The sequence below is a fragment of the Ochotona princeps genome, chromosome 3, assembly GCF_030435755.1.
Source record: "Ochotona princeps isolate mOchPri1 chromosome 3, mOchPri1.hap1, whole genome shotgun sequence".
NCBI lineage: Eukaryota > Metazoa > Chordata > Mammalia > Lagomorpha > Ochotonidae > Ochotona > Ochotona princeps.
In genome coordinates, this window is record NC_080834.1 from 89,030,435 (window position 1) to 89,055,383 (window position 24,949).

Here is a 24,949-nt window from a genome sequence, read left to right on the forward strand (position 1 = left end):
CTGTGTGGGTTTCCTTCTGGTGTTTCTATTCTGCTCCATTGATCTTCCTCTCTATCTTTGTGCCAGTACCAGGCAGTTTTGATAACCACTGCCCTATAGTATGTCCAGAGGTCTGGTACTGTGATTCCCCCTGCTAACTTCCTGTTCTTCAGGATGGTTCTAGTTATCCGTGGTTTTTTGTGTTTCCAGATGAACCTTTGAATCATTGTTTCCAGTTCCATGAAGAATGTTTTGGGCAATTTGATTGGGATTGCGTTAAATGTATATATTGCTTTTGGCAGTATAGACATTTTAATGATATTGATTTTACCTATCCAGGAGCATGGGATGTTGTTCCATGTTTTGAGGTCTTGTTCTATTTGTTTTTTGAGTGTTTTGTAATTTTCTTCAAATAGATCTCCTACATTTTTGGTTAAATTTATTCCCAGATATTTCATACTTTTCTCTGTTATTTTGAATGATATCTTGCTGGTTAAATCTTTTTCCATCTTGGGGCTGTTTGCATACACTATGGCTGTTGATTTTTGTTCATTAATTTTGTACCCTGACACTCTACCAAACTCTCGTACAAGTTCTAGCAGTCTCTGTATTGAGTCTCTTGGCTCTTCTACATAAAGAATCATATCATCTGCGTATAGTGAGAGCTTGACTTCTTCGTTTCCCATTTGGATTCCTCTGATTTCTTTTTCTTGTCTTATGGCCTCAGCGAGTACCTCTAGGACTATGTTGAATAGTAGTGAAGAAAGTGGACATCCCTGTCTTGTTCCAGATCTCAGTGGGAAGGGTTCCAGTTTTTCTCCATTCAGTATGATGCTGGCGTTGGGTTTTTCATATATGGCTTTAATTATGTTGTGGATTTTTCCATCTATGCCTACCTTGGTTAGGGTTTTTAGTAGGAAGTGGTGTTGGATTTTGTTGAAAGCTTTTTCTGCATCTATTGATACTATCGTGTGATTCTTGTTTTTCAGTTTTTGGATGTGGTGTATCACATTTATGGATTTCCGAATGTTGAACCATCCCTGCATTCCAGGGATGAATCCTACTTGATCTGGATGAATGATCTGTCTGATGTGTTTTTGAATTCTGTTGGCTAGGATTTTGTTGAATCTTAGCATCAATGTTCATCAAAGAGATAGGTCTTTAGTTTTCCTGCTCTGTTGGTTCTCTGTCTGGTTTTGGGATTAAGGTAATGTTGGCTTCATAGAATGAGTTTGGAAGGGTTGCTTCCTTTTCTATTGTTTTGAAGAGTTTGTAGAGGATTGGAGTTAGTTCTGTTCTGAATGTTTTGTAGAATTCTGTAGTGAAGCCGTCTGGGCCTGGGCTTTTCTTTGTTGGGAGGTCTTTAATCACTGATTCAATCTCTGCTTCAGTTATGGGTTTGTTCAGGTCGTTTGTTGCCTCTGGGCTAAGTTTTGGCAGGTGGTAGAAGTCTAAGAACTTTTCCATTTCTTGGTGACCTTCTGATTTGTTGGAGTACAGTGCTTTGTAGTAATTTCTAATTATGTCCTTAATGGTTGCTGTGTCTGTTGTTATGTTGCCTTTTTCATCTTTGATGCTGTTATGAGAGAAGAGCATGAGGTGAACTTGGAGAGAAGCATCTGTTCTTTAGCAATAAGATAAGCTGCAGCTTTGAAAACAATCATTTTTTTTCTTAAATAAATGAATACTTCCAGCTTCCCCTCAGCCATGGTTGCAGTAGCTGGGTTTGTGCTATCCATATGGCAGACCTGGGTTGAGTTTGTGGTTCCTAGCTTCAAGTCCCTTGCCTTTGAAGACATTTGGGGAGCATACTAGCAGATGGGGTGCTTTCTCTCTGTATGTCTGTCTCTCAAATAAATAATACAGAACCCAGTTTCTAGAAAGCAGAAGGCTTGAAAAGATATTATAGTAAACATACAGATGCTCAATAAACATCTGAACATGTGCTTAACATTGTCAGTCATCAGGGACACAAGACCATACTGAGATATCACTTCATACCCACCAGCATGGCTGATGGTAAAGAGAATGATAATGCCAAATAACAAAGATGAAGAAAAACTGGAATTTTCATACAGTACTACCAAGAATATAAAATGTTAAATAACTTTGAAGAACTCCCTGACAGTTTCCTATAAAGTTAAACATAAACCTACCCTTTCAGCCCATAATTCTACTCCTAGGTAATCACTGAAGGCCTATGCTGACAGAGAGACATCAAGAACTTTTTTTTTTAAGATTTACCCATTTTAATAGGAAAGACAGATCAAATCCTCTGAGAGAGAAGGGGATATTAAGTTCCTCCATCCCCTAGTTCACTCCCCAGATGGCCACAAGAGCTGGAGCTAAACCAATCTTCTTCTGGGTTTCCCATGTTGGTGCAAGGTCCCAAGGCTTTGGGCCATCTTCCACTGCTTTCCCAGGTACAGGCAGGGAATTGAATGGGAAATAGAGCAACCGAGACATAAAGTGTCACCGCAATGGGATCCTGGTACTTGCAAGGTGAGGATTTATCCATTGAACCATTGAATCAAGCCCACAAGCAGAACTTTTACCTGAAACTTATTCTCAGAAGCCAAATTGTGAAAACAACCAAAAAGTTAATAAAAATAAATAATACAATGGCTTATCTCTACAATGAACTGTCATTCCTTGAAGCAAGGAATGAACTATTGATGGACAACATAGATTAATTGTAAATACAGCTTGCTGACCAAAAGAAGCCGGGCATAAAGAATACGTTCTGGGGCCCGACGGCATGACCTAGCGGCTAAAGTCCTCGCCTTGAAAGCCCCGGGATCCCATATGGGTGCCGGTTCTAATCCCGGCAGCTCCACTTCCCATCCAGCTCCCTGCTTGTGGCCTGGGAAAGCAGTTGAGGACAGCCCAATGCATTGGGACACTGCACCCGTGTTGGAGACCCGGAAGAGGTTCCAGGTTCCCGGCTTAGGATTGGCACAGCACCGGCCCGTTGCGGCTCACTTGGGGAGTGAATCATCGGAAGGAAGATCTTCCTCTCTGTCTCTTCCTCTCTGTGTATATCTGGCTGTAATAAAATGAATAAATCTTTAAAAAAAAAAGAATACGTTCTGTATGACTTCAATCATACAGAAATCAATGGACAAATGTATATCTATGATGTTGGAAACCTGAAGGTGTGTCTAGAGGGAGTTGAGAGAGGACTGGGAGTAACTGAAAAGGGCAGGAGTAGAGCCCTAGGCTAGAAGATGGTGAAATAGACATACACATGGTGCTAGCTCCACAAGCATATAACATGATCAGAATTTAGAGCTAGATGCTTAAAATATGGATTGTATGTGAATTATGTTTCAGTTCAGTAACTATAGGAGTAAAAGCATTGGCCTGCTCATCCTATAAATTCTCTTATAAATTACACTTGAATTCTCTTCTTTGTTTATGAGAGCAAAATGCTTTTCAATGATGAGACACACAAACACTTATGCTGCCAAGCTGTGGCTCCCAGATCCTCCAAGAACTCCCTACCATGAGTAGATGCTGAGCTACTTGCTGAGCTTAGTGAACCCCTGAGTTTAAAGACACAAAGAGGTGAGATTGCAGGACTCTGGAGGTGGTGTTTTTTATAGTTCTGTCCTTCAAAGAGAGCAACTATACTTTCCATCCATTCTGATTTTGCTTGAAGAAAGGTCTTACGTTAGGTGGCAGATGGAATACTGTGACACAGCAGCACCTGTGAAGGACTACCTGGTTTTCCCATTCCAGTGAGCATAGTCCCCACTGAGAATGTCTGTGGCTTCAGGCTGATCTTCCACCCCCATTGTTCCCCAGTGTCCGTGTAGCAGCAGTTTTTAGTAACTGGAAAGTTGCTGCCAGGGCTGCTGGTGCTGCACAGACAAGTGAAGAACCAATATGGAAATTAGCAAAACCTGTTGAAGGTGGCCTGAAAAAGCAGAAGTAGACAGACACAACATGCAGCCTATCTTACTTCTCCATCCTGCCTCTACTCCCAGCTGGGATGAAATTCATCATAGTGTAGCCCACTGGACTAGGGCTCTGGGGTATATGCTTGTATACATCGGCAAACCATAGTTGAAAAGTTTTTATTTTGATTCATTCATCAGGTGGACTGGTTAACTCATTCTGTACTTCTGAGATCTTAGTGTGGTGACCACATGGCTCTTAAGATTTAGTCTTTATTTGTAGAGATCTGAGAGTAGAGCAGGTGAAGTGAGTTGAGGGGTGGAGCAATCTAAAGTTAGCAGATTCATAGCAGGACAGTGTTCCCATTCATTACATGCTTCCATTTCTATTAGAATCATTAATGCCTTCTCACCGATGATCATCTTTTTAAACTTTTAGAGACTGCACATTCATGCTTTGTTTAGTTGCTTTTCCACAGGCATTTTCTTTTGTAATAGAAGGAGAGAATACTGTACAATGGTGCATAGGGACCACAAAGGGACCTTTGGGTTTGCTGTACACCAGCTCATTACTGATTGTGTGTCACCTTGAGCCATTTCCCAGGCCTTTTCTCTTCTTGAGTTTCTGAAGAGACACCCCTACTGTTTATCTTCTTTGAACCTCTCCAGCTAGGAGACATTTTTTTTTAGAATAACAGTTGCAGGATGGTACACAAAGTCTTGGCAGTCCGTGGAAGAATGAAACTACATCTGAAACTTTGCCTCTTGCTGGCAGGATAAACCATAGACAGATCAATCCATCCATCTGAGAGAAGGTCAACTTCCTCTTTTACAAGACAGACCTGGAGCTGTCCACGCACCTATACTAGATCATTGTAGATGTCAAATAGGGTGGAGCATGCAAAATCATTTTAAACCATCACTCATAATACACAGAAGTGCTACTGTTCCTTCACTGTTGCTATATACATTGAAACATGCAGAGAATTCCTTTAAAGTCACATATATGTGAATGTGTGTATGGCAGTATTGTGTAAGAATACTTTCGGGGTGAAAGGGATGTGACACCTCTATTCAGAAGGATGGAGTAGTTAATAGAGCATAGCATTAGTGAGAATCAGCCTAGCACAGCCTAGTGAGTCTCGCGTGGACCCAGTGAGACTGCACTAAAGATGGTGGTTCCTTCGCAGGTGACTGCAGAGCTCGATGCCTGGAATGAAGACCTGCTCCGGCAGATGAATGACTTCAACACAGAGGATCTGACCCTGGCGGAGCAGCGGCTGCAGCGTCACACAGAGCGGAAGCTGGCCATGAACAACATGACCTTTGAGGTCATCCAGCAGGGTCAAGATCTGCACCAATACATCATGGAGGTCCAAGCCTCAGGTAGGCAGACTCTCAGTCTTGTGGGAAAGGATGAAAACAAGAAAACCATCTCATTTCCAAGAAGCATGTCCACTCGTTCATTCCTTTTAATCCTATGGATACAAAGCACAGAGAAGTTTGCCGCTGGTTAAAGGAAAAGAAATTGAAATCATGAGTGCTGAAGCAGCTTGTCCAGGGTTGCCCCATTAGGCTATACTAAAGATAGGAATGGGGCCAGGGTCTCCTGGTACCGCAGAAAGAATGGGGAGATGATGGCAATGACTGAAATTAGCAAAAATGGTTTTTAGACAGTAGCTTGCAAAAATCACAAGCAACCAGATGTCAGTGCAAATTGTATTCAGATTTGTAGCTGCCTCCTAGTCTGTTCTTGTCCCAACCTCAACACAGATAGTCTTCATATATACAGATATGTGTATGGTAGGATCATATATTATATCTTCTTAGTAAAATGCAACTGACTTTCCCAGATTTAATTTCCTGCTCCAGATTTATTCAAAATTTTTCCAGCAAATGCATGTTCTGTGGGTTCTGCCTGCTGCTGTCCAAGATCAGCTTTGATGTTAGAACTAGAGAACTTTCATGATCCCCAATTACAGTTAGACCATAAGAAACCTTGCAGTTCACTGCATGTCGGTGGCATGCTGGAACCAAGCAAGGTCTTCCATCATCCACCCACCCTAAGCCTTGGAGCGTTCTCCAAGCATGATGTAGACAGTTGAGATCATCAAGTCTTAAAAACTCAGTTGGGAAGCAGACTTTTGACACGTAGTTAAGGCATCTCTGGGGATGCCTGTATTCCCTATCAGAGTGCCTGCTTAAAATCTTGTCTACTCAACTCCTGATTCCAGCTTCCTGCTAATGCACACCTGGAGAAACAACAGGTGTGGGCTCAGTACTTGGATCTCTGCCACCGGTATGTGAGTCCTGGATGGATTTCTGGGCTCCTGGTTCTGGTCTGGCCCAACTCTGACTATTGTAGGATATCTGGGGAACAAATTACCAGATGGAAAATCTGTTTCTCTCTCTCAAATACAAATTAAAATAAATACGTAATTTCAAAAAAATCCACAAAGTTAGACCATGTCTCTGCTAACTGTGAATATTGAAGTCATGAGATTACCAGAGGGACCTTAGCAATGCTACTGGACTTTAGGATACTTCTGTGCTTCTTGGTGGCCCAAAAGGACAAATACTGTACCAGCATTCAAAGGAAGTTCACTTCAAATCAAAGGAGAAAAAAACGGTCAATCTGTTCACTTTTTTCAGGATAATTTTTCTTTGATTTTCATTAGTGTTGTGAAAGCATTGGAACTGTCTGCAAAACCTGGGCCTGTTTCCTGGCGTGCAGTCTGTGTTCCACACAGGCAAGAAGGGCTACTCAACTTCTGGTTTGCCCAGGGATTTTTTTAAAATATGCAATATCCAGGCCATGTGCCCAGATATCCTGATATAACTCCCTCTGAGTGAGACTTGGGCATCTGCAAGAACACCTTCAGAGATTCACCTGTACAGCCAGGGCCGTGATCCAGCGCTTTTTGTCATGACAAATTGAAGCAGCTGCTGTATGTAGATTGACTCAGGACATTAGCTCCCAGGTTCAGCAGTGTCAAAGATGCATCCCTGGGACCCGTGACAGGCCCAGAGCTCTCTGCTGCCACAAACCCTCCAGGTGGTTCTACTACACCACTGATCCAAGATCTTGCTACTCAGAGTGGACCCTGGACAAGTAGCACTGCCTGGCAGTGATTGGGAATGTGGAATCACAGGCTTTAGCCCAGTCTTGTGAATCTGAATCTACATGTTAACAGAAACCTCCAGATAGACCATGTGTACTGTAAAATTTGAAAGCAGTATGCTAGGGAACGATTGTACCTTTTCAGGGAGTTATTAGGAAAGGTAGAGGGATGATAAGCCCTCTCTGTGGTTGAAAATCTTTTCTGGACTCAGGGTTTACCCTCTGACTTGCTGTCATGGTGCATGCTACTTCTCTGTTTCTGCTCTCAAGAGACTGCATCTCTTGAGAAAAATGCCTTGAAGATACAGTGCTGGGCAGAGTGCCATGCAGGAAAGTTCACCCCACACCACTGAGAATGTATGTCTGGCAGCACAAAGAGCCGAATGCAGACGTGATCTTGGAAAGCCAAATTTGATCCCCAAGAACCAAGTATCCATGGTAACAGAAAGACTGCTGAGGGTTGGCAGACCCCAAGGATTGCTTGTGACTGGGCTTTGGCTGTGCTTGGTGTGAGTGGTTGAAAATACCCCAGGCAAATGTGCTGCCTGCCCCTACAGCTTCCTGTCTTAGAAGGGAGCTACTCTAACATGGTTTGATTGACCTCTTCACTCTTTGCTGAGACTATTTTCCTGCACCTGCCACAACCAGTTTTCAGTCTGTCATGGCCCACGAGGTTCCAAAGGGGATGACTGGAACACTCAGTCAGTGACTGACTGCCTACTTTGGTGGAGATAACATCAAGCTCATCTCTGGACTTGCAGTGGGGTGAGGGATGAAGGTTAGAGTCACAACAGAGCTAGAGAGAGAGGTTGGAGTGAGGGATGAATCAAGCTGGGACCAGCTCCCCAACCATGATTGGGAAGTGAGGACTTCAGAGACAGAACTGAGGCAGTAAATGTCTCAGGCACTTACAGTGTTTGTCTAATAAACTACATTTGGATTAAAAGTTAAGTAAACTATTGTTCTAGAAAAGGGACAACCAGCAAAATTAAGATTCCCTGAGTAGAGGTTGGGAGCTCAGACAAGAGAGAATCCTGGGGTGAAATCCCAGGCACACGTTTTACTAGTGGAGTGTCTTTGAGGATGCTGCTCAATCCCAGAAAAGTCTTTTCTGCCCCCTGAAAACAAAAATGGTGATCAGTACAGCAGGTGCCTCCTCAAGTCACTGTGAGGATACACTGGGGGTAACACAAGGGCGTGCAAAGGGATTCAATGAGGCCCAACAACTATTGTTCCATTGATGCTGTAGCCCAATGTGGTGGTCCTGTAGCTTCTCCAGCAGCTACGGGTAGGGCTCTTCTTTCTCTTTACCTACCCAGGATGTGACAGAGTGGTTAACTCTTATGCACAGCAAGTTCTCAATAGCATTTCCTGAATTAATCGGGGAGTGCATTCAGTGTGGGTGGAACAGATATAGATAATAATGGACCACTAATAATCTTGTTTGTGTTTTTTCCCCAAGTGTAAGCTACTCTGAGGGTAGTAAGAATGTGGATCTGGTAGGGACTGAGAGCTGGAAAAGAGAACTTTCATGGGAAACAATGATGTTACCCTGAATATTTAGAGTCACCTTGTGAACATCTTTAAAATGTCAGTGTCTGGGACCTACTCCTCAGAGAATCTTAACAAGAAGTCTGGGACAGACCCAGATTATTTTTAAACTCCCAGGTGAATCTATGGTACAGCCCAGGTTGAGAACAGTGCTCTAAAAACCTAATTAAAGGACTTTGTAATCTCTGAACTGAGTGTTGTGTACAAAGGGAGTGACACAGAAAGAGGAACAGTGAGGGGAGGAAAAAGAGGAAAGATGCTCTTTATGAGGCAGCACAGAACTCACCAACAACTGAAAGATGCGGTTACAGGATGGGAGTGCATAATTTCGATCCTGGACCACACCCATGTCCTTCCTTGGAGTCATTTCAGACTTCCCAGTCACAGGGAGACTGACATTAATGGTTTGGGATGATCCCAGGACAGGTGATACTTTTTTTAGATGTATTTTTTTTTTATTGCAAAGTCAGATATACAGAGAGGAGGAGAAACAGAGAGGAAGATCTTCTGTCCAATGATTCACTCCCCAAGTGACTATAATGGCCGGTGCCGAGCTAATCCAAAGTCAGGAGCCAGGAACCTCCTCCAGGTCTCCCACACAGGTGCAGGATCCCAAGGCTTTGGGCCATCCTCGACTGCTTTTCCAGGCCAGAAGCAGGGAGCTGGAAGGGAAGTGGAGCTGCTGAGATTAGAACCTGTGCCCATATGGGATCCTGGCTCGTTCAAGGCAAGGACTTTAGCTGCTAGGCCACGCCGCCGGGCCTGAGATACATTTTTAAAGTTCTCCAAATGAATGTGACATGAGTCAGGGTTGAGAGCACTGATTTAATAGTGTCCAAACTACCAGGGTAGACATGACAAACACTGAGCAAGTACATAAAGACCTATCAAAGAGTTTGGACTTAAATTCATTCAAGCCATTCGGTGATCCCATCAGTAATGGACAGTGCATTCACTACAATTTCCCCCCTGGAAGATGGCTACTTGGAATCTACCAGATGCCAGGCACTGTAATTGTGAGTTTCCATACTCAAAGGATTTCTAAGAAATTGTTGTGATTTCTATTTTGCAAACGAGGAGATCGGGGCTCCGAGAGGATGAGGAGTCTCCCTGTTAATAGGTTGCATATCCTGCATTCAGACCTAGGCCTAGACTTATCCAAAGCTCTCTATACTTTCCATCATAGTATGCAACCTGTTTTTCCCTAAAGAATTGGGTGGTGTAAATCAAGCTGGGTTCTAGGGCCAGAAAAGGCACAGATGAATACGATAGATCCTGACCCTGACATCACAGAATCCGTGTTCCTGTGAGAGCAGGGGAATGCTAATAAGGAACCAATCTCAGAGAATGCATATTGATACCCTGATGGGTGGTGGGGCAAAGGGCATTGTGGGAGCATGTCAAAATACAAAAACACTCATGGCTGATGTTGTAATGAAGTTGGCTAGGCTGCTGCCTGAGACTCCAGTGTCCCCTCTTAAAATACCCATCTGAGTCATACTGTTCCTCTTCTAATCCAACTGCCTGCTAATGCTCTTGGGAAAGCAGTAGAGGATGGGCTGAGTACTTTGGCCCCTGCCATTTTATGGGAGAACAGGGTGGATTCCTGGCTCGTTGCTTTGGCCTAGCCCAGACCTAGCTGTTAAAGCTACTTGAGGAGTGAACCAGTAGATGGAGGGTGTGTGTGTGTGTGTGTATCACTACATCTTTCAAATAAATTGGTTACTTAAAATTTTTTTAAATAATGCAGTTCTTTTAAAAGACACTAACTGAGATGGGTATTTGGCCTAGTGGTTATGATGCCTTTAAGGATAGGTACTTTCCTTGTAATACCTCCCCCCTCTTTCTCTCTCACCCCCAAAAAATTTATGTTTAAAGTTATGTCTCTTAGGGCTGATATTGTGGCACAGCTGGTAAAACCACCACTTTCAACACTACATCCTATATGCATATAGATTTGAGACCCAGCAGCTCCACTTCTGATCAGCTCCCCACTAATGTGCCTAGGAAGTCAGTGGAAGATGCCCAAGTTGTTGTACCCCTGCATCCACATGAGAGACCTGGAAGATACTCCCAGTTTCTGGCTTTGGCCTGGCTCTGCCTTGGCCATTGTTGCCATTTGTGGAATGAACCGATTGATAAAGGATCTCCTCTCCCTGTGTCCCCGCCCCTCTCTATAACTCTGCCTTTCAAATAAATAAAAACTTTTTTTAAAGCCTCTTATTCAATCTAAGATGAAAGCATATAAAAACTACATGAATAAAAATAAAGACTGGCTAACTATTTTATTATACATTGATTCTACCACCTGCTATAAAGAACAAACATGTCTTTTTGGATTTCTGAGCACTGTTAGGAAAAGACAGGAGCTGTGATTAGATTGGGAGCAAAGAGTTCAGCAGAGGTAAGGTCCATTAGCTATTGATTGGATGCTTTCCAGATGATAGGCTTAAATGAGACACCAGCATGTTGGGAGGTGGCAGAGAGAGGGCTAATTCCCACTAGGTGCATCTGGGGTAAGTCTTCTTGTGTTGTTGAGGAGTGGAGGAGACAGTGGGCATAATTTCATCATTTTCATCCCCATGTTCATCTCACATAAAACAATCTGGAATGATAGTGAAAATGCAGAACGTGAGCCTCAGGGAAGCAGAGAACCTTCTCTGGAAGAAATTCTCACCCTGCAGCTGGCCTCTTTGATGAGCCCATTTACATGCAGGTGGCAGGGGTGAGCTGCAGGCTTCCCACAGCCCATACCCAGGCCCAGCATACTAAACAGCAGACACACATACAGAATGGAAACGAGCTGGGATAAATCCTCACTGTGACTGCAAGTGAGGAAGAGCTTCTACTTCCCAGGTAGATCTCTAATTACATTTCCAGAAAGTAAACATAGGGGTCAGGGGTCATCCACCATTCCCAGCACTGCAGCAACATTTGTTTCTTTCTTGTTTTTTAGTTTCAGTAAAGGAAATGGTCTGTCTCATCCTCATGGTAACTGAAAATAGTAGCTAGAGGGAGTCGGCTGCCAAAAGAACAATCAGTTCTTCTGTCTCTTGCAGATATTTCAGGAGCTGGGACTTGGAATTATGAAATGACAGGAAAAAAATAAGCATGAAATTTGCTGAAATTATAACCATGCAAAACCAGAAAAATTTTTTTCCCACTTTCCCATATTGTCCCTTACATAAAACACTATTTTTGCCTCCAGAAATGAATCTCCCGTGGTGTGCGCAGACCTTCCTTACACTCCCCCGGCTATGCAGCAGGTGTGTTTGTGGCAGCAGGGATGAATTTCTGATTGTGTGAGTCAGCAGGATAGGGAAGTCTCCAAAAAGAGATTTCTTCCTTAAGTGTCCATAGATTCAGATCGGTGGGTTGCTGTGTGTTCAGCCTGCGTGGAAGTACACTTGCCTTGGGTGACTTGACTTAAATGCTGTTCTTTTGAATCTAAACTTTCATGCCGTTTGTGTCTCTCCTCTTCAGCTTCTCCAACAAGGTGTCAGCCTCAGGGCCACAACTGCATTGTGTCATAGATTATTGGATGAGGAACCAGGGAAAGGATGTAGACAGAGAAGATACAGAGCCAGGTGGGGTCAGGGATCAGAATAAGCAGGCAAAGTTAGAATTTTCCCAAAACTGAGGATCTGAGCAAAGGCAATCAGAAGTCAGTTGACTCTCAGAATCGAGAGACAGCACACTTCCCAACTTGTGCCAAGGTGGGCATCTGTAAAAGTTGAAATCCATGATAGTAATAAGGCTAAGGCAGCAAGTTGAAAGTTTTAGGTGAGAGTTAGGAACCAAGAAAACCAGAGTCTATATTTACTGTTGTCGTGTGCGTGTGAAAAGCATGGTGCTTAGTATGCATTACCTCCTTTAATCCTGCCCACAAACTTAGGAATTAGGTAATTTATGAAGTTGCTAAATATGTAAAACCCTACTTATATATAAGAAAGATGAAGCTTTTTGGGAGCTTACGTAACTTATGTAAGATCAAAATTTTAACGCAAGACTGCTTCTAGAGCTAATGTACTTTGCATATAGTCTTCAAGAACTAAGTAAGAAACCTAATTCAAGTTATTAGCAGACAAATGAGCTTCGATAACTAAGGGAGTCCCTGTGCTCCATCTCAGAGATGATTGCCTTTCCTAAAGCAGCAGTCCACTGGGGGAGGGGCACTTGAGGCCGGGGTAATAGGGTGTGAAGAGAAAACATGTCATGGAGAGGAAAGTTTGTGCATACCTGTGCCCATGAACTGGGTTGGTATATAGAACAAATGAAGCGGAAGATGGACAAGGAATGGAGCCGCAGATATGACAGGCAGATAGTGACCCGAGGCTCCCATGACACGCCAGACATTTGGCAGCTTATTAATGCTAGGCAGCTTTTCTGTAAATATTGGAAACACTTGTCAGTGACTTGCTAATTGCTTTGAATCCATAGAAGAAGAATGAGCACATTCTCTTTGTGTGAATACAACTTCAATTTGATGGCTTTCCCAAATGGGTAACATTTAGTGTCCTTATTATGGCACTGTGGCTACAGTTTATTGAGTGTGTTTGAAAGCTGGCAAATATTTCTAAGAGTTGGTTTATTAGTAATTGGCTAATACGATTATCACTGACCAGCTGCGGTCATCAGAGTGGACTTACCATCTAATGATGAATGATATCTGACATGGTACAAGAGAATGTGCCTTTGGTAGCAGTTTCTGAGACAAGGTCTTTTTGAGTTAGTATATTGCATTTTCCAGTACAATCCAAAGGCTTCCTCATGAAACATTCAGGTGTTAGCAAATCTTCCAGCAAGACGTGCTGGGCTCTGCCTTGTCTAGAGGCAGACTTCTAGAGAACCATTCCCCATGATAATGAGGAGATGATCATCTGTTGAAAAGCAATTGCCAGGTAAAAGATCCATTTCTGCAGCTGAGGTGGCATGGCATGAGCACCCAAAACAAAGGCCTGTGGGGCCCGGCGGCATGGCCTAGCGGCTAAAGTCCTCGCCTTGAAAGCCCCGGGATCCCATATGGGTGCCGGTTCTAATCCCGGCAGCTCCACTTCCCATCCAGCTCCCTGCTTGTGGCCTGGGAAAGCAGTTGAGGACAGCCCAATGCATTGGGACACTGCACCCACGTGTGAGACCCGGAAGAGGTTCCAGGTTCCCAGCTTCGGATCAGCGCGCACTGGCCGTTGCGGCTTACTTGGGGAGTGAATCATCGGACGGAAGATCTTCCTCTCTGTCTCTCCTCCTCTGTGTATATCTGGCTGTAATAAAAAATGAATAAATCTTTAAAAAATAATAATAATAATAATTTGCTGCCCCCTTCCTTGTTCACTTTAAAAAAAAAAAGCCTGTGATGATTGTCCAGTTTCACCAAGGGACAGGTAGAAATTGAAAGGGGGTTAATAATGGCTATTTCCAAACTTGAGTTCTCTTATGTGCATTCGAAGGAAATGTGGTGTTCACAGTACTATCTGGTTTTTTCATTGTTTGCTTTTTTTAAAATCAGGAATTGAGTTAATCTGTGAAAAAGACATTGATCTGGCTGCCCAGGTGCAAGAACTACTGGAGTTTCTCCATGAGAAGCAACATGAATTGGAGCTCAATGCCGAGCAGACCCACAAGCGGCTCGAACAGTGCCTCCAACTACGGCACCTCCAGGCTGAGGTCAAACAGGTGAGCCTGGCCCATCTGTGCAGCCATCTGTGCTTCCCAGCTGTTTGAGTCTGATCTGAGATCTGCTACTGATAGGGAGGTAAAGCATATGGAGTCATAGGTATGCCCTTTAGGTATTAAGAACTTGGTACATGAGTAATTCAGGACCAGTGGTATGAACTCCTGAAAGTTTGGCGGCTGTAACAAACAAACCCAGTGATGAAAAGACTCTCACACAGCAATCTAGGAGGTAATCACAGAGCGTTCTCCAGTTGTCCTCACTCACTGAATCTATTCTCTTTTTCTCTGTCCTCCATCCCATTGCATAGCCCATGGGAAATACAAATTTATCAACAAAAATGTTCAGGTTTTAGAGCCAAGTCGATTCATTAATAGGAACTAGTGTGCCTTATATAGTGTCTAACACATAGTGTATAGTGTGTGTGTGTGTGTGATTTTTAGAAGAAGAAAATTGCCATTTTCAAGTTAATTTTAAAAAGGAAAAATATTCTTAGCTGCATGAGGCATTATATTAGACTTTGTACTCAAAAGCACACCCAGATCTCTGGGGACCTCTAGTAACATATACAGATGACCAAGGGCACATTATAAAAGTTACATTCTCATAAACAGATTAAATGGTAATTAGTATAGGCATAATGAGTAGGGATTGCTTGTTTAGACAAAGTCAGATTGAGGAAAAAGTATTAATAATAGTTCCATTTCCATGTGCCTTTTGTATCTCACTCAGTCTTCACAATCATTCTCTTGAACAGATTATTCCTATTTTACGAAAGTGTGCTCTGAAGTTTAGTGAAGTCACCAAAGAGTAATCACATTGGTAGTCACCCTCTCCACTGGGCCCGAGGGGCTCCCCAGCATGGCAGGTGCCCTGTCATTTCCGCATTTGCTTCTTTCTACTGCACAGAATTCTCCAAAGCACTCCACTCCCCTGCTTCTTTCAGGCAGCACTCCACCAAAATTAACCTGAGCAGAGAAACATCGTCCTCTCCTAACCGTTTCCCCCCACCCCCTATATACAAGTGGCTGCCAGAGTTTTTAAGATTTAAGTATGTGTAGCACAAGGGACAAAAATATCGCTTTTTATGTAACTATTGTTCTGGCCCTAAAATTCAGGGCATTGCTTGTTAACACCTACGTCATAGTTATTTGTGGTTAATTATTGAATGAACAAAATTATCTTCTTTCTTACATTTTTCTCCCAGTTGTTGTTCAACCAGCACCCACATTCATGTTGTACTAAAGTTCTATGTAGCAGCACAGATGAAATCCCTGAGCCCCACGCAAGGCCTGATCCCAGTGCTGCCATCAGGTTGTTTCTGTTAGATTATCCAGGGATCATACTTGAATCTATATAGACAAGGAACTGCAGGAAGTCCTAGCAGACTGTAAGCCATCATTAGTATATACACTTTGTAACTTTTAGCCATAATGGTAATGTTTTATTTTCATATGACAAATGCTTTCTTATTTGTGTTCTCATTTTAAGAGAGCAAGCCAATGAGGAAAGTGGTTTTTATACTTGTTTTATAAAATAAGGAAATGAAAGTACCATTCAATGAGTACTCCTCAGGGCCTCTTGATGAGTTAGCTCCGACTTGAACCTAGGCATCCTCTTCTGGAACTTAGGCATCCACTGTGAACCCAGGGTTCCAAAAGGAATGGAAATAGAATCCAGTCGTGTGGGGAGCGGGGTGCTAAAGCTGCTGCTGGGACTAGGAGGGGCCGATGCAAGATGGCGGCTGGCCCAGGGCCAGGAGGTGGAGCTGGTCTGCCCAGCTGGTAAACAGGAAGTCACAGGGATAGGCTAATGCCCCCGCTGCGATTGCTGGCCTATGAGATAGCACCAAGTGGACCCCTGGGGAGAAGTGATTGGTGAAGAAGTATATAAAAGTAGCCGGTAAAAGCAGGACTGACAGACGGAACAGACAAGGAGGAAAAAGGACTGGGGGGCGACAAGGAGACTGGGGGCGCGATGAGGAAAGACTGAGAGGTGACGAGGAGACTGAGGGGTGACGAGGAGAAAGACTGGGGAATGAAGCAGAGAGTACGGGAAGAAATGTGGGAAGAAGGGTAGCGGAAAACAGGAGGAAGGGTGGCAAAAAAAGCGGGTAGGAAAGCTTAGACCAATGGGTACAGGTGCAGGGGAGAGAAGGTTTTAAACGCAGCTGCTTTTGGCAGTGTAGGGTCCGGTTGCCAGCTTTTCCTGGACCTCCAAGAGTATGCCTTAGCGTTTCTAGTGTCGCTGCTGCTGGGTGGCGGCAACACAGTTGGAGATTTTCCCGACCTCATCAACAGCACGCCTTAGTCAGGGTCTTCAGATTGACAGAGAAGGTTGCAACTGCCTGAGATTAACAGGGCTTGGCATCTACAAGTCAGCAGTCTTCCTGTGCTTTCATGCTCTGTTATTTCCATCATTGGAAGCTAAGTGAAGTGATCATCTCAACACAGCAGATGTCATGAAAATCATTCCTATTTGATAAAATATGTAGTTTTGCTTTTGTTTCTGGTCTTTTGTTTTCTTCTGTAGTATCATTGTTCAGTTCAGTGAACAGGTTTTTAAAACTTAGCTAATACTGAAATTCTTCATTTATATAAACTGTATAAGATAGGCTGAGATGATGATGGCTACTTTGCTAAATATGGAACTAGATAATAAGTAATACAGATTGACTAACATCTCTGTATATTCCCATTCATTCTTGTGTGAATTGCTCAGCAGGAAAAATCCTGCTGTAGAGTTGAGAAAATGCCTTCTCTGGAACATGGTGAAAATAAAGCATAGTGTGTTTATAGTTCAAAACTGCTAAAATTGAGCTGAGGGAATCTACAATGGCTTTGCAGAGGGCAGCAACCCTTTGAAGTACTAAGGAACAGCTACTTGGTTATGCCACCACGCCTCATTAGACTGGTTTGTTTGGCTTGTCAGTGCAGGCTCTTTCTTTAGGGAGTAGCTTGATCCAGTTTCAGAGAAGGTGTTTTTGTTTGATGGAAATTAGCGGAGCAGGAAATATTGATTTGTAAGCTGTTGACACTGGGAAAAAAGGCAGTTAATTTAGATGTCAGTATTGATTAGCGAAGCTAAATTTACACACTAGCTTAAGAATTTCTGTGTTGAATATGCTCTCCAAAAAAGAAAAACTATACCTTAATTGAAATGTTATTAACAGGAACAGAAAGGGAGAGAACAATAATGTGTTATGATACAGCTCTGTTGTTACAACTCATCGATTCAAGATTTAGTTTTAGCCTGAAGTATGGTTATATTAAAAAATATATTAAACTGAGTGTTTGATAACTGAAGAAGGCAAAGCCATTAAACCAAAAATTATTTTCAAGTATCCAGAATAAATGAAATGGATTGATGTGACTGATTCTCTTTCTGAGGGTTTATAAGGGGCTTGATATCCAAGACAGATGACACAACAACTCTGGAGAACTAGAAACTCTTTCCCTGATATCCTCCCACAGTCTAGAATCCTGGGGCTCCCTGTTGTCCCCCATAGGGCTCTCCCAACTCCACAGATGGCTTAATTATGCCTAGGAAAATAACTACTGTGGTAAAGGTGAGATCTCACTTATTAGGTAATTCGGGAAGATTTTTAAAGTAATTTGATGTGCACAAAACTGAAGGAATTTTTATATGTATTCCTGTAAAGCAATGCAGTAGCAGAGCAGAAAGCAACATGGATGTTGGGACCCTAAGCTGTAGAGAAAGAAAGCATACACGTTTGACTACTAACAACAGTAGCTTAATTTTTTTCTTTGAACCAAATACTGGACAAAATTGGCATCTGATCCAGACAGATATTCAAAGCAAAAGAAAAAGTATTAGCCTGTGCTTATACTCCTAAGGGGAATATTTTGTTCAGTTCAGTTCTGTTGAGTGTCTATAAGAAGTTAGAAGAGAGTTGGAATAGAGCCAAAGGAGGGGCAACCCAAGGGACAAGTGCTATCCTTTTATTTTTGATTGGAGATAATTAAAAGAAAATATGGTCAGTCCATAAAACCATGAAGGATGAACATGTACATTCTTGCAGAGCATGGGTTTTTAGAACTGCAGAACACCACAAATATGGATAAGCTCCCTAATATCACCTGAAGAACTACTATTTTGTGTGTGTGTGTGTCTCCTTGGTGATAAGTTACTTACAATTGTAGTCCTTCATATCAGTGGCCCCAAGTGCTATATCATAGCCATCCCTAAAACACAGCCATCCCTATAAGCAATTTCCCTAGCACATGCAATTACAAGGCCCAGCTTGGTCAAGTAAACATCATTTGTAGACATTCATATCCAGTTGCCCCAATACACCGTTCTCTGACTTGGACTTATCTGAGCTTCCTTAGCCTGAGGAAACAGTACATCTGCATTCTCAGTTCCCCCTCTAACTTCAGAATTTTTAACCCAATGTTCCAAGCACCAGTGTTCTTCCTATTCTTCATTGCTAATTAATTTGTTTTCTCTGGTGTCTTATGGGTGTAGAAGTGTGCTTTGAACTTAAAGTGTAGAATGTTAAGGCTGGAAATGATCTTTAAAGATCATCTCACCTATGTAGGTAAATTGCTGCCTAGACACCAAAGTAAAATGTTTACTTTATGGTTTGAAAAATGCTATTTTATATCAGTTATTTCTTCTTCACTCTATGCCTTAGGTGAGGAAAGTTTTCATATTTTACAGATGTGAAACTGGGTATCAGAGAAATTAAATGCTGTTTCCAAGATCACATGGCTCAAGATTAATAGAGCCAGTATTTTATCATTTTAGTTACATTAGTTCTCACATATTTCTGGATGCTCACAATGAACACCTAATCAGTTTCATGAAGTAGGAAGATAAAATATCCCAGTAATAGAAAATACAATGCAAGGTTACCAATTATTAGAGTACAACGAATACTGATGACAGAATGATTAAGGAAACCATCACATCAGAATATGTCAGAAAACTCATTCAAATTCTGGATTAAAATGTAATATTTTCTCATTTTATGGACTCCAATTTACATATATATATATACACACACACATCTATATATACCCATCTATATGTGTGTGTATGTATATATATATATATACATCATGTTATCCAGCTTGCTTCCAAACTAAAAATTGCCAACACTACAGCCATGTTCTTTATTGGAATTTACGTCTTTCATATGTGACTTGAACCTGGCAATACAGAAAGGGAAGGTACAACTGTTCTTATTTTACAGATGAGGAAACTGAGGCTTATAGGTTAATTGATTTTTCCAGGTAACAAATTCAGTTTTTCTGACTTCAAAGTTTGTGCCTTTTCTATATGAATCCAGTTCTACTTCTAAAATAAACTCATTCCTGGGGTTCAATCCACCCTGGGCCACAGATATAAACACATGCATTTTTATCTTCCTAAAATTAAATTTCCTGCTTTAAATTCCTGAGTTTTTTTTTAATAATTAGCATCTGGGAGATTAAAATGAACAAGGGAATGGAACATGAAATAAAAGGACTAAAATCCCATGGTGTTCATATTTCTAAATGGAAAGCTGATAAATGGATATCCCATCACTAGGCTATAACTGATGTTCCTGTTGACTGAAGCTAGAGGGAAAACTATTCTTTCAAGATTCCGAAGGCCCAGAGGGAGTCAAATTGCCCTGCTAGCATTGATTTGTAATGCACATGGAAAACATGTAATTCTGACACTTTCAAATAATCTACAAACCAAGTAAAATGCAATGAATCCCAGTAGAGGGAATAGTTCAAAATGTACATTACAGGTTGCATTTTCTGAAGAGATGAGGCAATTGGGCATGGAATCTATGAATGTAAATATCTAAACTTAGAGGCAGCTTCTTAAACTTATTAGCACCTCTGACTGGCCAGCCGTAGTCCTCCAGTGACAATAGGCATTTCACACATACACTCACAGCAGTCATTTCCTGTAACTAATTGCTTTACAGACTGGCATCTCATTCACAGTCTGCCTGACTGGCCATGAATTAGCATCTGAGTCCAAATAGCCCAGCTTAATCGGGATTTATGCCACCATATTATCCATGCACAATAAGACATCAGTCATGTTCTGCCCATGGATGACATTGGAGAGATGCCTGTGAGAGTTATGGAGCCAGGGACAACACTTGGGGATTTTCTAGTTGTTCAGTGAGAGGAAGTTGAGAGGAAAAAATCAAGTCTGAAAGCAAATCTCAAACAGATTGCGTTGTCTTCTCTTTGATTTGAGTAGATGGATAGTATTTACTGATCTTGAAATCTCAGAATTTGTATGTTCTCACCAAGCAAACTCTCAAACTCCTTAATTAAGGAAACATCAGGGAATGTTCTGTGGGCAGACAGCAGGTAAATTGTCAGAGTCTAACTCTTCTAGTTGTGTTGTTTACACTCACTCTGTTATCTGGATACCTTACTATCTCCATTTTACCTAGGACTCAGTGCCTGATGTTGCTTCTCTCCTAATATTCCCCAGCAGGGAATTCTTTCCCTCACTCTTCAGTCTACCCAGAAAATATATTCAGCCTAATCATAGCCTCTAAATAATTTAAGTCAATTAAAATTTACTCTCCTTTATTCTGAAGAGCTAGTATATGAGTTATTCATATTATTTTGCCCATTTTCTTTCTCCATCCTTCTTTCTTTGGGTTGTTTACCGTGAAAACTCAAACTTGTCTACTGTTGAACCTACTGCTCATGTGTGGCTTGGGCATTTGACACTACTTTCAAAATATTACTACCTCCTACCAACGATATGCAGTTTTAGGCTAGGCACTCTATGAAGTTAAAATAATGGAAATATGTTGCTCCAGACCTCAAAATGCTTGCATTCTAGGGATGTGATAACTGAACAAGGCAGTCTATGCTGAAAGCCATTAAGGTGGTACAATAAAAAAATAGTGTGGTTGTGCAAGATAAAGAAGAGAGTCCTTCTGTTGGGAGTAATCAGGTAGAGGAGATTTGAAGAAGAAGCTGTTATTTAAAGTGGGCCTTCTAAAAAAGAAAGACTCCCAACAGTTGGAATTTATTTATTTTTACCACTTTATGTCCCATAAGGAATTTCAGAAATATACATGCAGTACAACCAGATTAAATAATGTTAAAATTAAATGTGTGAGGATATTGGGACAGAGGAACAAAGGGAGGAAATAGAGATGGAGCTGGGAGTGAAGCAGGTGCCTTAAGTAAGACGTGCTGGGTAAGACTGGGGAGATAACCATTTCCATTATTTTAGTTGTCCTGTCCTCTCTACTATAAAGGAAAAAAATGTGATTTCTCCAACTCATCCACCTGTCAGAGGAGACACCAGCTCCAGGGAGACTCCAGGAGCTGATTCAGCTGTGTGCTTTTCCTCACTCTCTAGGTTCTGGGATGGATCCGCAATGGAGAGTCCATGCTCAATGCCAGCCTTGTCAATGCCAGCTCTTTGTCTGAAGCAGAGCAGCTGCAGCGTGAGCACGAGCAGTTCCAACTCGCCATCGAGGTAACACCCAAATCTGGCTGCATCCCACTCCCTTACACTTTCTGCCCTATGCCTCTGGCAGGATGGCTCCCTGAGGTGTGGCTGTCCTTTTGGGTGGTGAAACCTTGACTCTGAACTGGTTCAGGGAGCCTCCCTGTTTCCCAGGAAGCAAATGCAGTGGCCCAAGCCGCTGAGGAGGCCTGGTAGCAGAAGACAGGTGTTCATCTTCACCTGAGAATCTTTCTTGCTCATTGGTACCTTCCACCTTTAAGGCTCCTGCTCCTGGTATGTTGCAGATTTTACACATGAGAGAATCTGTGCCATGTGGAAATAAGGATAAGTGGTTAGAGACAACTCTCAGCGGGTCACTCAGAATGGAGAATAAACAAGTGCAGACGTCATTAGTAAATTAGGATCCCATTTTTAAACCTTTGGTCTACAAGTAGCACCAAATGCCATTTTCAGTGTGCCTGTAAACAAAAGCTGTTGCACAGCAGAGCTGGCGGAAGTCATATTTAAAGAATAAACTGCAAACAGAAGAAGTTCACCAACAGGGACTTTTAAAAAGCCTACTTTAAAATAAAGCTCCACTTATAATCTAATATAAATTTGGTCTTACTTTAAATAATACCCTTAATTATGCTTTATACTAGGACATTCTCCTTCCCAAAGAGACTTAAGCTGATTGCTTTACAATAGTGTGGCAGAGAAAGAGTAGGAAATGGGATGTGGGAACTATACTAAAAATAAAGTAAGTTCAGTACCAGTGGGAAACAAGATGAAGTGAGACACCATCAACGACACGGGTTATTGTGTTCGATGTACAATTTGGCCTAATTTCCAATAACTGTGAAGCTGTTACCTTTTTAAAAATGTGTTTTATTTATTTGAAAGACAGAGGAACACAGAGAGAGGTAGAGACAGAGAGATCTTCCATTTGCTGGTTCACCACCCAAGTACCTTAATAGCCAGGGCTGGCCAAGCTGGAGCTAAGAGCCAGGAGCTTCAATCAGATCTTCAAGTGGGTACAGGGATTCAAGCATTTGGACTAGTCTCTGCTGTTTTCCCAGGTGCATTAACAAGCAGCTTGATCAGAAGTGAAACAACTGGGACTTGGACTGGTATATAGGACTCTAGTGCTACAGGTGGAAGCTTTAGCCACAATGCTACAATGCTAGCCACAAAGCTGTTATCTTCTACCATATATATATAGCTAATGAGACTTTTATACAAAATGATGGTATAATAATAAAGTTTTAATGATCCGATCCATCAAGTATTTGAACACAGTAATCCAACTGACTGCTAGCCATCTTTAAACTAGTATTAATTGAATTCAGTCATTTAATATTCCGGAAATGAACTAGGATGTATAAACATAGCATTAAGATGAATGATACGTTTCTATAATATACTTGATGTAATCTTAGGAACCATATTACTGTTATCAGAAGTTGTGTCTAAGGTTTGCAATTTTAAAATAACCTGTAAATTGTATTCACACTGTGAGCAAAAATATTTTCTAAAAAGGAATTAACCAGAGCTGGCATGTTTGTATGCAATAAAGGTAGGTCTCTTCATTATAAAGTCAAAATGGGTTCTGTTCAAAAATCCTCACCTTGCACACACCGGGATCTCATATGGGCACCAGTTCATGTCCTGGCTGCTCCACTTCCCATCCAACTCCCTGCTAGTGGCTTGGGGAAGCAGTAGAAGATGGCCCAAAGCCTTAGGAACCTCTACCTGCATGGGAGACCCAGAAGAAGCTCTGACTCCTGGCTTCAAATCGGCTTAGCTCCAGCTGTTGTGGCCACTTGCTGAGTAAACCAGTGGATGGCAAATCCTTCTCTCTTCTCTCCTCTCTCTATAAATCTTCCTTTCCAATACAAATAAATAAGTCTTTAACAAAATCAGATATCCAATACTCATGTTCCAGTGGGCATAGGCAGCAATGAGAGAGGTGGGTGATCAGGGTAGAGGCATGGCATCAAGCTATGAGGGCTGTTAAGCAGAGAAGATAGCACTTGTCCATACTCCATATTTGTCTGTAACAAAAAGATTTACATACCCTGTCAGGGAATTAAATTGCTAATCATTTAATGAATGTTGGGCAAATGAGAATGAGCATCATGATATACTTGAGATGTCAGTGAACTGGTAGAAAGAGCAGGTAAATCTTTCCCCAGGCTATTGAGACAGCTATATTCCACGTGACTGAGTGTACTGTATTGATTCATATTACGTGCTGCTATTGCTCTACAGAATAGAAATTCACTCAGAGTTAACTGTCTCCTGGTCAGTCCCAGGTGTCTACCTGGGCACAACATGATGGAACACTCTTGGATTTGATATTGAGAGATAGCTTACTCTAGACTACTCTAGGGTATGTGTCCATGGTCTCAAGAGATGACAGAGCAAACAGGTCCTGGAAGACATGGAATGGAGGGAGGCAGGACCTGTGGCATAGCCAGCATGATGAATTCCATCATGAGCTGCTGCTTTGGGTGGCTGTATTTCTATCTGTGTCACAGTAGAAAAGTTCTGCCTTGGGGGAGAAACATAGTAGGCAGGATTTAAGCCACCGGAAAGATAACTCATCTGGTCTGACATACCCATGCTGAAGTCAGTGGGAGCAACCTTTGCAATGATTGCTGATTGGAGGTATGGTTTCACAACTCTGCCCTAATAAAGAACAGGGCTGTATCTCAGGTGATCTTATAATTTGTTAAAACTGGGATACTTCTAAAAGTGAAAGAAGAAATAATTAAAAACTAAAAAATAAGCCTATTGTCTTGGGCACATCAGAAGTTCTGCCTGCCCTGGATGATGTGGTCTCATTAGATTGAAGGTTTTGTCTTCCTATGGATGGTCAGAATTTTCATCTTGAGGTAACCTTTATTCTAGAAAAACTTCTTCAATGTCATACAGAATGGAGAATTGTACACAGCACCTAGAAGAGGCATAACTGTATTAAGTGAACTTGATTATTATGTTTAGTACCCAAGATGCTACTGCTGTGTCTTCAGGAATTGCGAACTTCATAAAAAACAGCTCAATTTTAAAATACATTTTTATTTGAAATCCTCTTATGCATTTTAAACATAAGCATTATCCCAGGGGAAAAAAAGTAGTTAAAACTGGATAATAAATTCAACTGGGTTGATGCCATTTTCTTCTGTGTACTCCTACTAAATATGAATGTCCTTAATAATCTGTGATTTAACTGTATAAAACTCAATAGCATTAGATAATGGAGAGCAGAAATAAATG

At 41.8% G+C, this 24,949-nt stretch overlaps 1 protein-coding gene across 10 annotated transcripts in view; it reads left to right on the forward strand.

The window, feature by feature from the left end:
- KALRN (kalirin RhoGEF kinase) overlaps positions 1–24,949 on the forward strand; it is a 712,406-nt gene that overhangs the window by 428,877 nt on the left and 258,580 nt on the right. For all 10 annotated transcript variants that reach the window (XM_058662003.1, XM_058661996.1, XM_058662002.1 and 7 more), the window contains exons 14-16: positions 5,069–5,264; positions 14,057–14,223; positions 21,581–21,700. In XM_058662003.1, the coding sequence (XP_058517986.1) occupies positions 5,069–5,264; positions 14,057–14,223; positions 21,581–21,700 (483 nt within the window). The remainder of the gene's footprint in view (positions 1–5,068; positions 5,265–14,056; positions 14,224–21,580; positions 21,701–24,949) is intronic.